Source organism: Ailuropoda melanoleuca, chromosome 2 (assembly GCF_002007445.2).
Source record: "Ailuropoda melanoleuca isolate Jingjing chromosome 2, ASM200744v2, whole genome shotgun sequence".
Classification (NCBI taxonomy): Eukaryota; Metazoa; Chordata; class Mammalia; order Carnivora; family Ursidae; genus Ailuropoda; species Ailuropoda melanoleuca.
Window position 1 is genome coordinate 108,225,187 of NC_048219.1, and position 12,370 is coordinate 108,237,556.

The 12,370-nt window shown below is 36.5% G+C and overlaps 1 protein-coding gene across 1 annotated transcript in view; it reads left to right on the forward strand.

Annotated features, from left to right (window-relative positions):
• Positions 1-12,370, forward strand: part of UBXN4 (UBX domain protein 4) — a 59,387-nt gene that overhangs the window by 512 nt on the left and 46,505 nt on the right. Inside the window, exons 2-5 of the mRNA XM_034654489.1 lie at positions 7,242-7,344; positions 10,372-10,400; positions 10,913-11,031; positions 11,668-11,842. Coding sequence (XP_034510380.1) covers positions 7,242-7,344; positions 10,372-10,400; positions 10,913-11,031; positions 11,668-11,842 — 426 coding nt within the window. The remainder of the gene's footprint in view (positions 1-7,241; positions 7,345-10,371; positions 10,401-10,912; positions 11,032-11,667; positions 11,843-12,370) is intronic.

The window sequence follows — 12,370 nt, forward strand, 5'->3', positions numbered from 1 at the left end:
TTGGGGCACCCCTGGCCTGGCGAGGCCCCCAGCTCCCGCTTCTCCCAGCACCCCGGCAGGAGGCACCGTCCCCGCCTCGCCCCCAGAGCTCGCTGAGCCCCGCCTACAGCTCTGGCGGGGCACGGGGCCGCGTCCAGCAGGCTCTAGCTGCGCACCCGCGCTGCGCCCTCTAAGGAGTTGGCGCAAATAGACCCCAGCAGCCCCTTCTCGGGCACCCCGATAGATCTATCTGTCCCCTAGGATCCACTTTGGGATGCTTAACACTTGTGTAGCCTAAGTGTTTAGGTGGGGATAGAAACAGGCCATACGACAGGCGGTTGGGTTCGTAATTAGTTGTGGACTGTCAGGAAGAAAGCTGTGTCATCGGTAAGCAACAAAGAGAAGCCGCCTGATGTTCACGGCTACTGGCGGTCGTATGTTCCTGAAACGCAAACTTTTGAGCTTTATATAGGTTGGATTTTTAAAAAAATAATATAGGGGGAGAGAGTCTAATGTGGAATATTTGCTTTGTTCCAAGTTGGTTTTTGTACCGTTTGTTTAGAAGTAGACGTTCAGTTCTTGGTTCGTTTTGTTGTCTGCCTAGTCTAATATCTACAGTTTCGAGAACGTGAGTTAACTCATTTATCCTGTGTTACTCTGGTTTATTTTGCTCCGTAAACTACCCGATTTTATTACAGAAATCTTTTAGCTTTACAGTAGACCTAAGCCTCTATGGTTTTGCTATTCTCATTACATGAGCCAAATTAGTGTTTGTGACTTCTATTAATTTGAGGTGTATTATTTCAGCAATTTGTGCTTAATAACGGTGTACTCATTAACTTATGACTCTTGGGAGACTAGATAACAGCTCTATAACTTCATGCGCTGCAGTGAACAAATGCTAAAACATGAGTTTCACTTAAGTTTGAAATTTATAACTGTTTTAAATTATGCCAAGTTTTTAGTTCAGTGTTGTTAATTAGAAGAGCAGTTTGATCCTCTTACGCTGTTTCAGATTTATATTACACATACATAACTGCTGTAATCTTGTAAGGAAAAAAAGTGGGATAAAAAGGGATTAAAAAGGAAAGGAAAATTAAATGATACTTAACTATTCTTATTAAGAGTATAGTAATAGTTTTAAGACACTTTAAGTTGTTTTTCACAAAAAATCTCTGTTGATTCTTTTGGTAAGTAGAACAGGTATTATTATACACATTTTATAGATGAGGAAATTTATGTCCACAGTAGTTAAATGACCTGCACCAGGGTCACAAAAAGTATTTCCATCTTGTCTTGACAAAATTTTTTTTAGCAGCTTCAAAAAAGTTTGGGGGGGGGGGTTTGTTTGTTTTTTGAAAAAAACTGAGAAACTGTAGACTTCATGTATTAAAGAAATTGGTGTAGAAGTCAGGAAAGCTAGGATTATGGTAGTCATTTTTTTAAAAAAGATTATTTATTTATTTTAGAGGGGAGGGGCAGAGGGAGAAGGAGAGAAATCCTCAGGCCGCTTCCCAGCTGAGTGGGGAGCCCAGTGCCAGGTTTGATCCCAGGACCCTGAGATCATGACCTAAGCTGAAATCAGGTCAGACACTTAACCGGTTGAACCACCCAGGTTCCCCGATGGTAGTCATTTTTTAAACAAAAAACTAACTGATGGTGTCTAAATGTTCCTAGAAGTTATTTTTGTGTGAAATAGTTAATTTGAAATAAGAATGCTAGGTTTAATTAACAAACATTTGGAAACAGCAGTGCGAGTTACTGCTATAGCAAAATAAAGCTAGAAGTCTTTGGGGGCTCTGTGTGTGTATATATATTCTTCAATTAACTTTTTAGTGATGAGCAGATATTATATTTTTGTAGAATATCAGTGACTCTGTTGAATGTTTGTAGGAAGACTGTTAGCAGTCTGTCAAAGGAGTTTGTCCCTTGACCTGTTCAAAATACTGTTGGCTTTTCTAGAGTTTTAGGAAATTAATCTCCAGCACTAGGTAGGATTAGTTTCACTCCAGGAATATGTAGACAGTGGGGTCTTGAAAGTGCAACTTAGACCTTTGTTCATAGCCAGAACTCATGATTTTCTTAGATGGGATACCTCAGCAATGATAAACCAACTCAGTAGAAAATTAAAAAGATATCTTTAAGGCTGGAAGACGTAATCTGAAGGGTATACTTTGTTTCACATAACCCCTCAAGTGGGAAGCACTTGAGGCAAGTTGTTTATATTTAGTTAAATTTTCATGGATGAATTAAAATTGTAGGATTAAAACTGGAGAGATTACTATTCAGACAAGAATTTAGCAAGTATTTTCAAAGTATTATGACTAATGTAAACTGAAAGAAATAAAACTGAAGATTTTGATTCTGTTCTTGGGAAGGTAGACTATTCTGACAAGGATCCTGAAGCAAAGGTGTCAATTCACAGACTAGTGTTGCTAGTGGGCTAAAATTTTCATGACAGACACTATTTACTGCCTTTTTTCGTTCAAATAGACTACAAAAGCTTTTAGATTTTGACTAGTTGACGTTTTCTGGGTTGGAATTCCTGGCTGTACTAAGATCTGCAACTCTGTGCTTCTGAGTTTGTATTGTTCTTTTGTTTGTTTTTAAGATTTTGCTTTTTAAAAAAATCTCTATACCCCACTTGGGGCTCGAACTCAACAACCCTGAGATCAAGAGTTACATGCTTTACCTACTGAGCTAGCGAGGCAATACCCCTATGTTGTTCTTTTTAAGTGTCTTTACTTTGGATACCACTGATATTACCAAGGATGCAACATTTTCTACTAAAATTTTAGGCCGACCTAACACCATAGCATAGTTAATACTGATTAATAAGAAACTAGAGATATTGAAGTTGGCAGTTAATAATCTTACTCTGTAGAGTTAAGGTAGGTCTCAGTGAGTTAAGTAGTTCCATTCAGCCTTACATCTCTGTTGGTCAAGCAGCTGTTGCTGCCACAAGGCTGAATTATGGATGGACAATGCTAGTGGGGATGTGATATTTGGGACCCTCCCCACATGGTACAACATAGTAAAAAGTACCAACCTCAGAAGTTTCAGCAATTCGTGTTTAATAATGTTGTACTCATTAACTTATGACTCTTGGGAGACTAGATAACAGCTCTATAACTTTATGCTGTGCAGTGAACAAATGCTAAAATATGAGTTTCACTTAACATTAAGTTAGAAATTTAGAGTTGTTTTAAGTTATGCCAAATTTTTAGATCAGTGTTAATTAGGAGAGCAGTTTGATTTTTTTCTAGCTACCCACTTGTCATTCCCATTTAGATGCCTCATAGGATTCTCAAGCATAAAAGTATATTTACTGCCTGAACTTGTTTTTCTCCCCACCTGTGTTTTACATTTAGTAAATGGCACAACTTTTACATCCAGGTGGATAAACTGTAGTGTGGGAGTCATCTTTGACTCTCAACTCTTTAGTCTCTTCTTGTCTCATGTTCACTGTTGTTCATGACATTCCCAGTCACACAGGCCTTTTCATACACATAAAATCCTGCTAACTGACCTCTTCTGGCTCTTAGCACGGCTCAGCTTTTTCATCCTTTAGGTCTTACCTTAAGTGTCACCCCAGAGAAGCCTTCCCTAACTGATCTAAAAAGGTCTTGTTATTTTCTTAGATCTGTTCTTTTTTTCAAATTATTTATTATTATAATTATTTATAATTGTGTACTAAACAAGTACATTTTTTGTACCATTAGATCATTAAACTCCACTGAGGGAAGACAGTGTCTCATTTGTTTCACATTTAGCTTATAGCCCAATGCCTAGGACAAAGTAAATGTGGAATAAAATAGTGAATGCATGAAAAAAGAATGAATAAAAAGGATCCTTCATGCCTCGCAGCCTTCAACAAGCCTACAAGACTTGTTTGTAGTAAGAATGTTTCCATATAGCTATTTTCTAGGTTGATAATTTTTTCATTTACTTGGAGTTTTACATCTCATCATCTCGTAGTGTTTGAAGATGTGCTCAGAATGATGTCACAGCAAATGAGAGTTTTCCCCGTTTGCTTCCTCAACATCTGGGAGTCTGCTAATGGGCATTCTTTATGGCCCTGGTCTGTGGATGCGTTAATAGTCCCTGTTTACTTTTCCATGGCCAGATTTGTCAAGCTCCTTTTCCTGGATCTCATCTCACATAGAATATACTTAAATGTGCAGCGTTAGTCAATTATTGTAGGTATGCCAAGATACTTACTATAACAGAAATTTCGCTGTTCATTCCACAAAATACTTATTGAGGGCTTGCTATATGCCAGGTACTTACCATATACCAGGTTGTGTTGTAGGCATTTGAGTTATATTAGTAAGTAAAAAAACAATCCTTGCCGTCATGGAGCCTGCATTCTAGTTGAGGGAGACAGACAGTAAATATAATAAGTAAAACACATAGTCTATTAGAAGGTCATAAGTATTACAGGGGGAAAAAGACCAGGAAATTAGGGAACTTTGGGAATGTCTGAAGGCTGTCATTTTATTTTTTATTTGTATATATATGTGGGACTTGAGCTCATGACCCTGAGATCAAGAGTCGCATGTTCTACTGACTGAGCCAGCCAGCTGCCCATAAAGGCTGTCATTTTAAGGTAGTGGGTAGTGAAGGCTTTATTGAGAAGGTAATATTAGAATAAGAACTTAAGGGAATTGAGTGTTAACCATGTAAATACCTGAGGGAAGAACATTCCAGGCAGAGGAAACAACTAGTACAAAGACCTTAAAGTAAGAGTGTTTCTGTATTAGTAGAATAGGAAAAAGGTAAAGAGAAATTAGGTCAGAGAGGTAACTAGAGGCATGAGGCCGTTTGTAGGGACTTTGACTTTTACTGTGAGGGAAATTGGGAGCCATTGTAGAATTTTGAGCAAAGGAGTGATGTGGTAAGACTTTTTAATGAAAGTTGGTGTGTTAAGAATAGACTGAACAGTTTTGTCACATATACTGCAGTCAGAGGTCAGACTGTTGGCATTCCAGAAAATGTTGACATCACTATGAAGGGATGCACGGTTATTGTGAAAGGCCCCAGAGGATCCCTGCGAAGGGACTTCAATCACATCAGTGTAGAACTCCATCTCCTTGGAAGGAGAAAGAAGAGGCTCTGAGTTGACAAACGGTGGGGAAATAGAAAAGAACTGGCTACTATTCACATTACCTATAGTCATGTACAGTATATGATCTGGGGGAGGAGGTGCTCCTGGTTGGCTCAGTTGATAGAGTATGTGACTCTTGACCTGGGTTCATGAGTTTGAGCCCCATGATGGTGTAGAGACTAAAAAAAAAAAAAAAAAAAACAAAACACAACCAAAAAAACCCCCACGTGATCAAGGGGGCTACACTAGGCTTCCCTTACAAGATGAGGTCTTTGGTCACTTCCCCATCAACATTGTTATTCAGGAGAATGGTTCTCTTATTGAAGTCTGGAATTTCTTGGGTGAAAAACACATCTGTGGCGTTTAGATGAAGCCAAGTATTGTTTGTTTAGTGTCTCAAGTCCAGAAAGATGAGTTAATTCTTGAAGGAAATGACATTGGACTTGTATCAAACTCAGCTGCTTTAATTTAGCAAGCCACAACAGTTAAAAACAAGGATATCAAAATTTTTGGATAGTATCTGTGTTTCTGAAAAAGGAAGAGTTCAACAGGCTGATGAATAAGATCTAAGTTGTCCAGCTACAGCAATAGCAAGGTGCTGGATGATTTTTCAGACTTATTTGTGGTATTTCAAAGATACAGTAAAAGCTATATTGATTGGCACGGGAGTGGAAGGGGGGTTAGATTGAGCAGGGAGAACAGTTAGGAGGCTATTGTAATCATCTGGGTGAGATGTGGTAGCTTAAATCAGGGTGGTAGCAGTGAAAGTGGTAAGAAATAGTTACATTCTGGGTATATTTTGGAGATAGAGTCAGCTGAAATCAAAGATAACTAGTTTTTGGCCTAAAAGTGGAAGGGATGGAGTTACCTTAAATGGGTAACTGAGATGAGGAAGGCTGAGGGTAGATTAAATAGGGAAAAGGGGCTACACATGAGAAGAAAACGGCTTATGGAAGAATAGATACAGAATTATCTCATTTTTGTTAAACAAAAATGTGACCTGAGAACTTATTTAATCTGTAAATTGGCAGAGGTTGTTCACCTTTGAGAAAGCATTTAGCTCTGCTAAACGTCAGAAGTATTTTTCATTGACTTACACAGGTAAGCTTCCTTCTGCCCACCAATAAGAGGTCATATCAAAGTCTAGACATAAATTACAAGTCTAAAAAGGAAGCAATATCTTGATTTTGTCATTGAAGTATGACATACAGTATATTAAGTGAAATATATTAAGTGAGCAGCTCAATGAATTTTTATATATTAACACACTCATGTAACTCTCATCCAGTTAAGATATAAATATTTCCACCACCCCCAGAAGGCTCCTACATGCTCTCTCCCAGTCAGTAGCACCTCCACCCAGGTAGCCACTATGCTGAATTCTATCACCGTAGATAACTTTTGGATCAGCATAACTTTTTTTTCTAAGATTTATTTATTTTACAGAGAGAGAGAGAGCATACATGCACACATGAGAGCAGGGGGAGGGGCAGAGGGAAAAGAAGAGAGAGAGAAGTGGACTCCTGCTGAGCGTGGAGCCCATCTCAAGTCTCGATCTCAAAACCCTGAGATCATGACCCGAGCGGAAATCAAGGGTGGACACTTAACCAACTGAGCCAGTCAGGAGCCCCTGGATTAGCATATCTTTTAAAATTAGCATACCTATAATAAAAGGCAAGTCCAAAATTGTGATGGGGAGAGATGCTGTGGTGTGGGGACATTGAGCTCGACAGAAAAGTGCTACATAAAGGAAGAGTGTTATGCATTTATTTCCTAAAATCACATGTACAAAAGCCAGAATAGCCGCTGTACATTTCTACTATGACTTCCAATTATTGTGATACTATTTGCTTCATAATTTGCTTGTCTTTTTTAAGAAAATGTTTTGTAAAATCTAGATAGCTTCATTCTTTTTCATTATATCTTTTTTTTTTTTTTAAAGCAGCCTGAGCTGTTTTTCTTTACTTTTTATAATGTTAACAGTACATATAATCATGCTTTTCATTTTATGGGAGTACTTGAGTTTTCAGACTTGGTAGAAAATACCAATTTATTTGTAGTGTTTGTGGAATTATATTTTATTTGAAATTCCGTATTCCAAGGGAAAAGAATCGGCAGTTATTGGCCTTATAAGTATCTTTGAAATGTTTTACAGGTGATGATGAGCAGTCTACACAGATGGCTGCAAGTTGGGAAGATGAGAAAGTTACAGAAGCATCTTCAGACAGTTTTGTTGCTATTAAAATCGATACCAAAAGGTTTGCTTATATAAGTGTTAATTTTTAAATTATTATAACCATTGTCTTTTGTTGTGATTTATGGTGAGACTGTAAGAATGTTGATTTTTCTCTAAGGCATATTGGGGACTTAAATTCTGATTGTCATTTTCCAAATACATCATGGTATCTTCCTGAAAAACTTAAGTTCTGCTGGTCCACCAAGCAACAATGTGACATGCACCAGAAATGCAAAAGAACTGTGATCCTCAGCTTCTAAGAACTTGGAAGTAATTGTAAATTATATATCGATTATGTCTGAAAGGTTGACCACTCTTGGATCCTATTTTTGGGAATGAAGCTGTTTAATTCAATAGGAGTAAGGACTTTTTTAGGTCCCTCATGGTTCTTGATATCTACAAGTCTCCATTTCTTCTCCCGCCCCCCGCCCAAAAAATGGTTTGTTTGGTTTTTGTTTTTTTTTTTGGTAGAAGATTTCAAACATATACAAAAGTAAGTGAATAGTGCAATGAACTCCCATGTACTTGTCAACTACTTTGGTAATTATCAACTTACAGTTAGTCTTGTTTCATCTATACCCCAACCCATTTCCACTCATCCCATATAATTTTGAGGCAAATCTCAGTCATCATGTAACTTCATTGATAAATACTTTTTAACATTAACCTAAATTTAGTACGTGAAAAACTTAATTTTTTTAACATAACTGTAATACTTCAAAAATTAGTAATAGTTTCTTAATAGCAAATATCCAGCTACTATTCACATTTTCAGTTGTCTCATCTATGTCACAGTTGTAGTCTTAATTTATTATAGTTTGTTTGGTTCAGGATCCATCAAGGTCCACACGTTGCGATGTGTTGCTCTCTCTCAAGTCTCATTTAGTCTGTAGGATTCCCCCCTCTCTCTCTTTTCTTTAGAATTAATATTTTGGAGAAACTAGGTCATTCGTTCTTTAGTTTCCTACAGTATGGATTTTGTTGACTGCATCCCTGTTACTGTTACCTGGTTTGTTCCTTTGTCCTCTTGTTTCCTATAAATTGACAGTTCGATTCAGGTTAGATTTTTTTTTTTTCCCATCAAGACTACTTCATAAATGGTGGTATGTCTTCCATTCTTCCATTAGAAGGCACATAATGACCTGTGGTCTTGCTTTATGATGTTAGCAGCAGGCATCAGTGATCAGTGCCTAGAAACATTAATTCATTAGCTATTATGAAGTGGTATTCCTGTCCTTTGATACTGTTAATATCGGAATGAGTGAATGATGGTTGAAAATTACTGTCAAGATTAAAGTGTTTAGCAATTTACCTGTAAGTTTGTAGGTTTTTGTTTTTTAAATTTTATTTAAGTAATCTCTACACCCAACGTGGGGCTCAAACTCATGACCCTGAGATCCAGAGTCACATGCTCTTCTGATTGAGCCAGCCGGGTACCCCAGTTTGTAAATTTTTTATTAAAAATGTTCAGTATTAAAAATGTCATAAATCATAGTGGTTTGCCTCACAGCAGGAGTTATTGAACTGTATATTTGTTGATACTTTAAAAAAAAGAATCTTACCATTTTAATCTATATCCTGTCATTTATATCGTCCATTATTTCCAGAAGCACCAGTAATGCAGGAGAAATGTAGGGGTATATTGGAAACGTGGAAGAAATGAGAATATCAGAATTCTTGAGGTTATATACAGACTGATGTATCTAGCAATTTTTTTTTTTTTTGAGAAAGAGAGGAAGAAAAAGAGGGGTGGAGGGAGGGGCAGAGGGAGAGGGAGAGAGAGAATCTTAAGTAGGCTCCACGCTCTGTATCTAGCATTTTTAAAAACAAAATTATTTATTTATTTTCTTTCTTTTTTAAAATCAAATTTCTAAAAGGAGTTGCAGGGATACCTGTGTATAGTGATGGTTGCTGTTTGTTTCATTATGGACTTCCTGCTAATAGAATCTAATGTGTATTTAAATGATGAAAAGTAAATTTTATTCATTATATGATAATTATGAAATTATCTAATGTTCTGGGAACATTGTAATATGTATTTATTTATGGAGATAGCCTGCATTGAAAATAGACTGGTAGGAAATGCATCAGAAGTTTACTATCGTGGGGCACCTGCCTGGGTGGCTCAGTGGATTTAAGGGTCCCACTCTTGATTTCAGTTCAGGTCATGATCTCAGGGTCCTGGGGTAGAGCCCTGCGTTGGGTCTGTGCTTAGCAGGGAGTCTGCTTGAAGATTCTGTCCTCTTCCTTTGCCCTTCCCCATCCCCAAAATAAATAAATCTTATTAAAAAAAAGCTTACTTTGGTTATTTTTGGGAAGGTAGGTCTCTTGGTAATTCTTTTCTTTATACTTTACTATTTTTAGATGTTTTTATGATAATTGTGGTTTTTACTCAGATAATGAAACAGATTTCTAATTCTTGGAAATATTAATTTGATTCTTGGTATTATTGATCTACATTGATTAGTATCTCTTACTTGTATCACAATATAAAGTTTCACCTATCCCTAACCCAGTTCCCTTCTCTGGAGTAACCAAATCAAGAAAATTTATTTTTGTCCTCTTTCTTACGTTCCTGTTTATTTTCCTCCCTTTTTTTTTACAAAAGTGGTAGCATTTTGATATACTTTTTTGTATCTTTTTTTATGATTGTTTAATTAGCAATGTTTTGAATCATTTGTTATTACAAAGTACTGTATTATTTGCACAAGTAAATCATAAGCATTAATAAACTCTTGTTACAAGATATTGTATTCAGGTATACTTGCTGCTAAGGAAGCAACATGGCAGATACTAACTTGATTTTTAGTCACCAGATCCAACCACCAGTTTGTGGGTTGCAAGAGCAAGTAGCTCTCTAATCTGAACATTATAAAACAAACCAAAAAAGGTCTGTAAAATAAGAATTGCACTTTTCTCCTTCCAACTGATGACTACGAAAGGAACTAGTACTTTCAGAAAAATCATTTTAATTGGTTCAGTTTTATAAAAACAGAGTGTTTGAGAAATGCATGCATCTAGTAATTTTCTGTTTGATTTTGTTTTACAGTGAAGCCTGCCTACAATTTTCACAAATCTGTATCCTTTCAATAAGGAATTGGTTTGATACATATTTTGCTTGAGGATTTGCCTGCCTTTTGGTTAATTCATGACATTTTGAAATTATTCATTTTTATTTAGGAACTCTTACATTCTTGTTTATGGAAACTTTATGCTACTAAGTGTCCTTTGAGATAATACATTGTAGCACAGGGGATCGTGGGTTTTTTTATTGTCAATATCTGGAAAGCAATATGGAGCAGTTTGGTTGGAATGTTAGAAGTTGTCAAGAGGCAAGATAGATGTAAAAGTTACAATAGAGGGGAATTTAGTGGATGTTCTCCACTCAGTTATACAATACAAATAAATCATAAATCAGTTAATCTATCACATGCATGACAACCATAATGATAAGGTAGTTGAAATTATTTGGTAAACATGTTAGCTGATAACATTGTGAAATTCACAAAGGTTTGTTTTGTTATTAATAATATTTCATAAAATTATCCCCTTGTTTTTCGTGAGTTGTTAGACTTAATTAAATTGTACAGATCCCGTAGTGTGTGTTCCATCCAGTTTCTTTATTGGAGACAGTGGAATTCCCTTGGAAGTAATAGCAGGAAGTGTTTCTGCAGATGAACTTGTTACCAGAATTCATAAAGTCCGGCAGGTGAGAAGGAACAGAATTTCTTTGTTATAAACATGAGAAAATAGTGTGTCAGAAACTTCAGTGTCAGACATTGGAATATTTTTGGAGCTGCTCTGTATAATCAGGAACCTGCCATGCCATTAAACTTAAAAGGTAGTAAATACTATTTTCCTGGATTGGTTTTGAAAATAGCACTGTGAAGTTATAAATACCTGACCCTAATGAGTGACTTCTTACTATCCCTTCTTTTCTCCCTCACTCAACTACTAATACACATCACCATTACTTTGTTGCAAGAGAGAGGTTGCACATTAAGATCCCAAACTGTACTGCTTGACACATTTTAAGGAATTTAGTCAGTTTCTCATTAGCATCCTCTTTGGGCAGATGGCTAAGATAGCTTGAAACTTTTTTTCTTGAATTCTAATTTGAAGGAAAATCAGTGTGTTTTGAAAATCTTTTTATGCTCGTTACATTGTAGTTGAATTCCACAATGTGATTATGCCATATTGAGGATTGCACAGTTTAGATTCATCTACTTAGAAAGTTTAGTACTTTTCCCTCCTGTAGAAACAATTGACTTATACTTTGGCCTCATCTGCCAAGTAGGTTTAGATTCTTACCTGTTCATTAAAGTCCAGTGTGTTTTCTCCCTAGATGCACTCATTAAAAGGTGAAACATCAGTGGCAAATGGCAGCCGGTCAGAAAGTTCAGTCTTGTCTCCACCCACCTCATGTGAACCAAACAACACTTCTGAAAACTCTCAGTCCAGAAATGTGGAGCTTTGTGAGACATCACCCACTTCTGATAGAAAGTCAGATTCTGCAACAGGTAATTTTTAGTGTACCCTTTTGTTTATAGTAGAAGTACTCCATCACTTTGTTTTAAAGGCCAGGGATTAATATCCTTAAAAATAAAAATATGTGTTTCTCCTCTGTCACATTCATTTAACTTAAAATTTAAGGGTTGTCCTAAATACAGGTGTTGGTCATATAGTGGCAGAAGAGGATAAAGTCAGTGACTATGCCTTTCAAATCCAAATAGGCAACAGTCCAGAATAGTTGATCTATAATTTCTTTTACTGTGCTGTAGTTCAGGTACTGTCACGACACTTAACAATTTTATAAATATCTTTCTGGCCAGAGGATTTTGAAAGGTCCAAATGAACTAATATATTTGGAATTGTTTTTATAACCTATAAGATACCATACACAGTTAAAAAATAGTATTTGCATTCTTAGAAATTAGAATTAAAAGATAACTGTAAAACTGTGGAAATAAGATGTGACTGCAGAGGGGTTCATAGAAAAAGGCAAAAGAGAAAATTTATACTATGTATTAGGGATTGTGTTCAGAGTT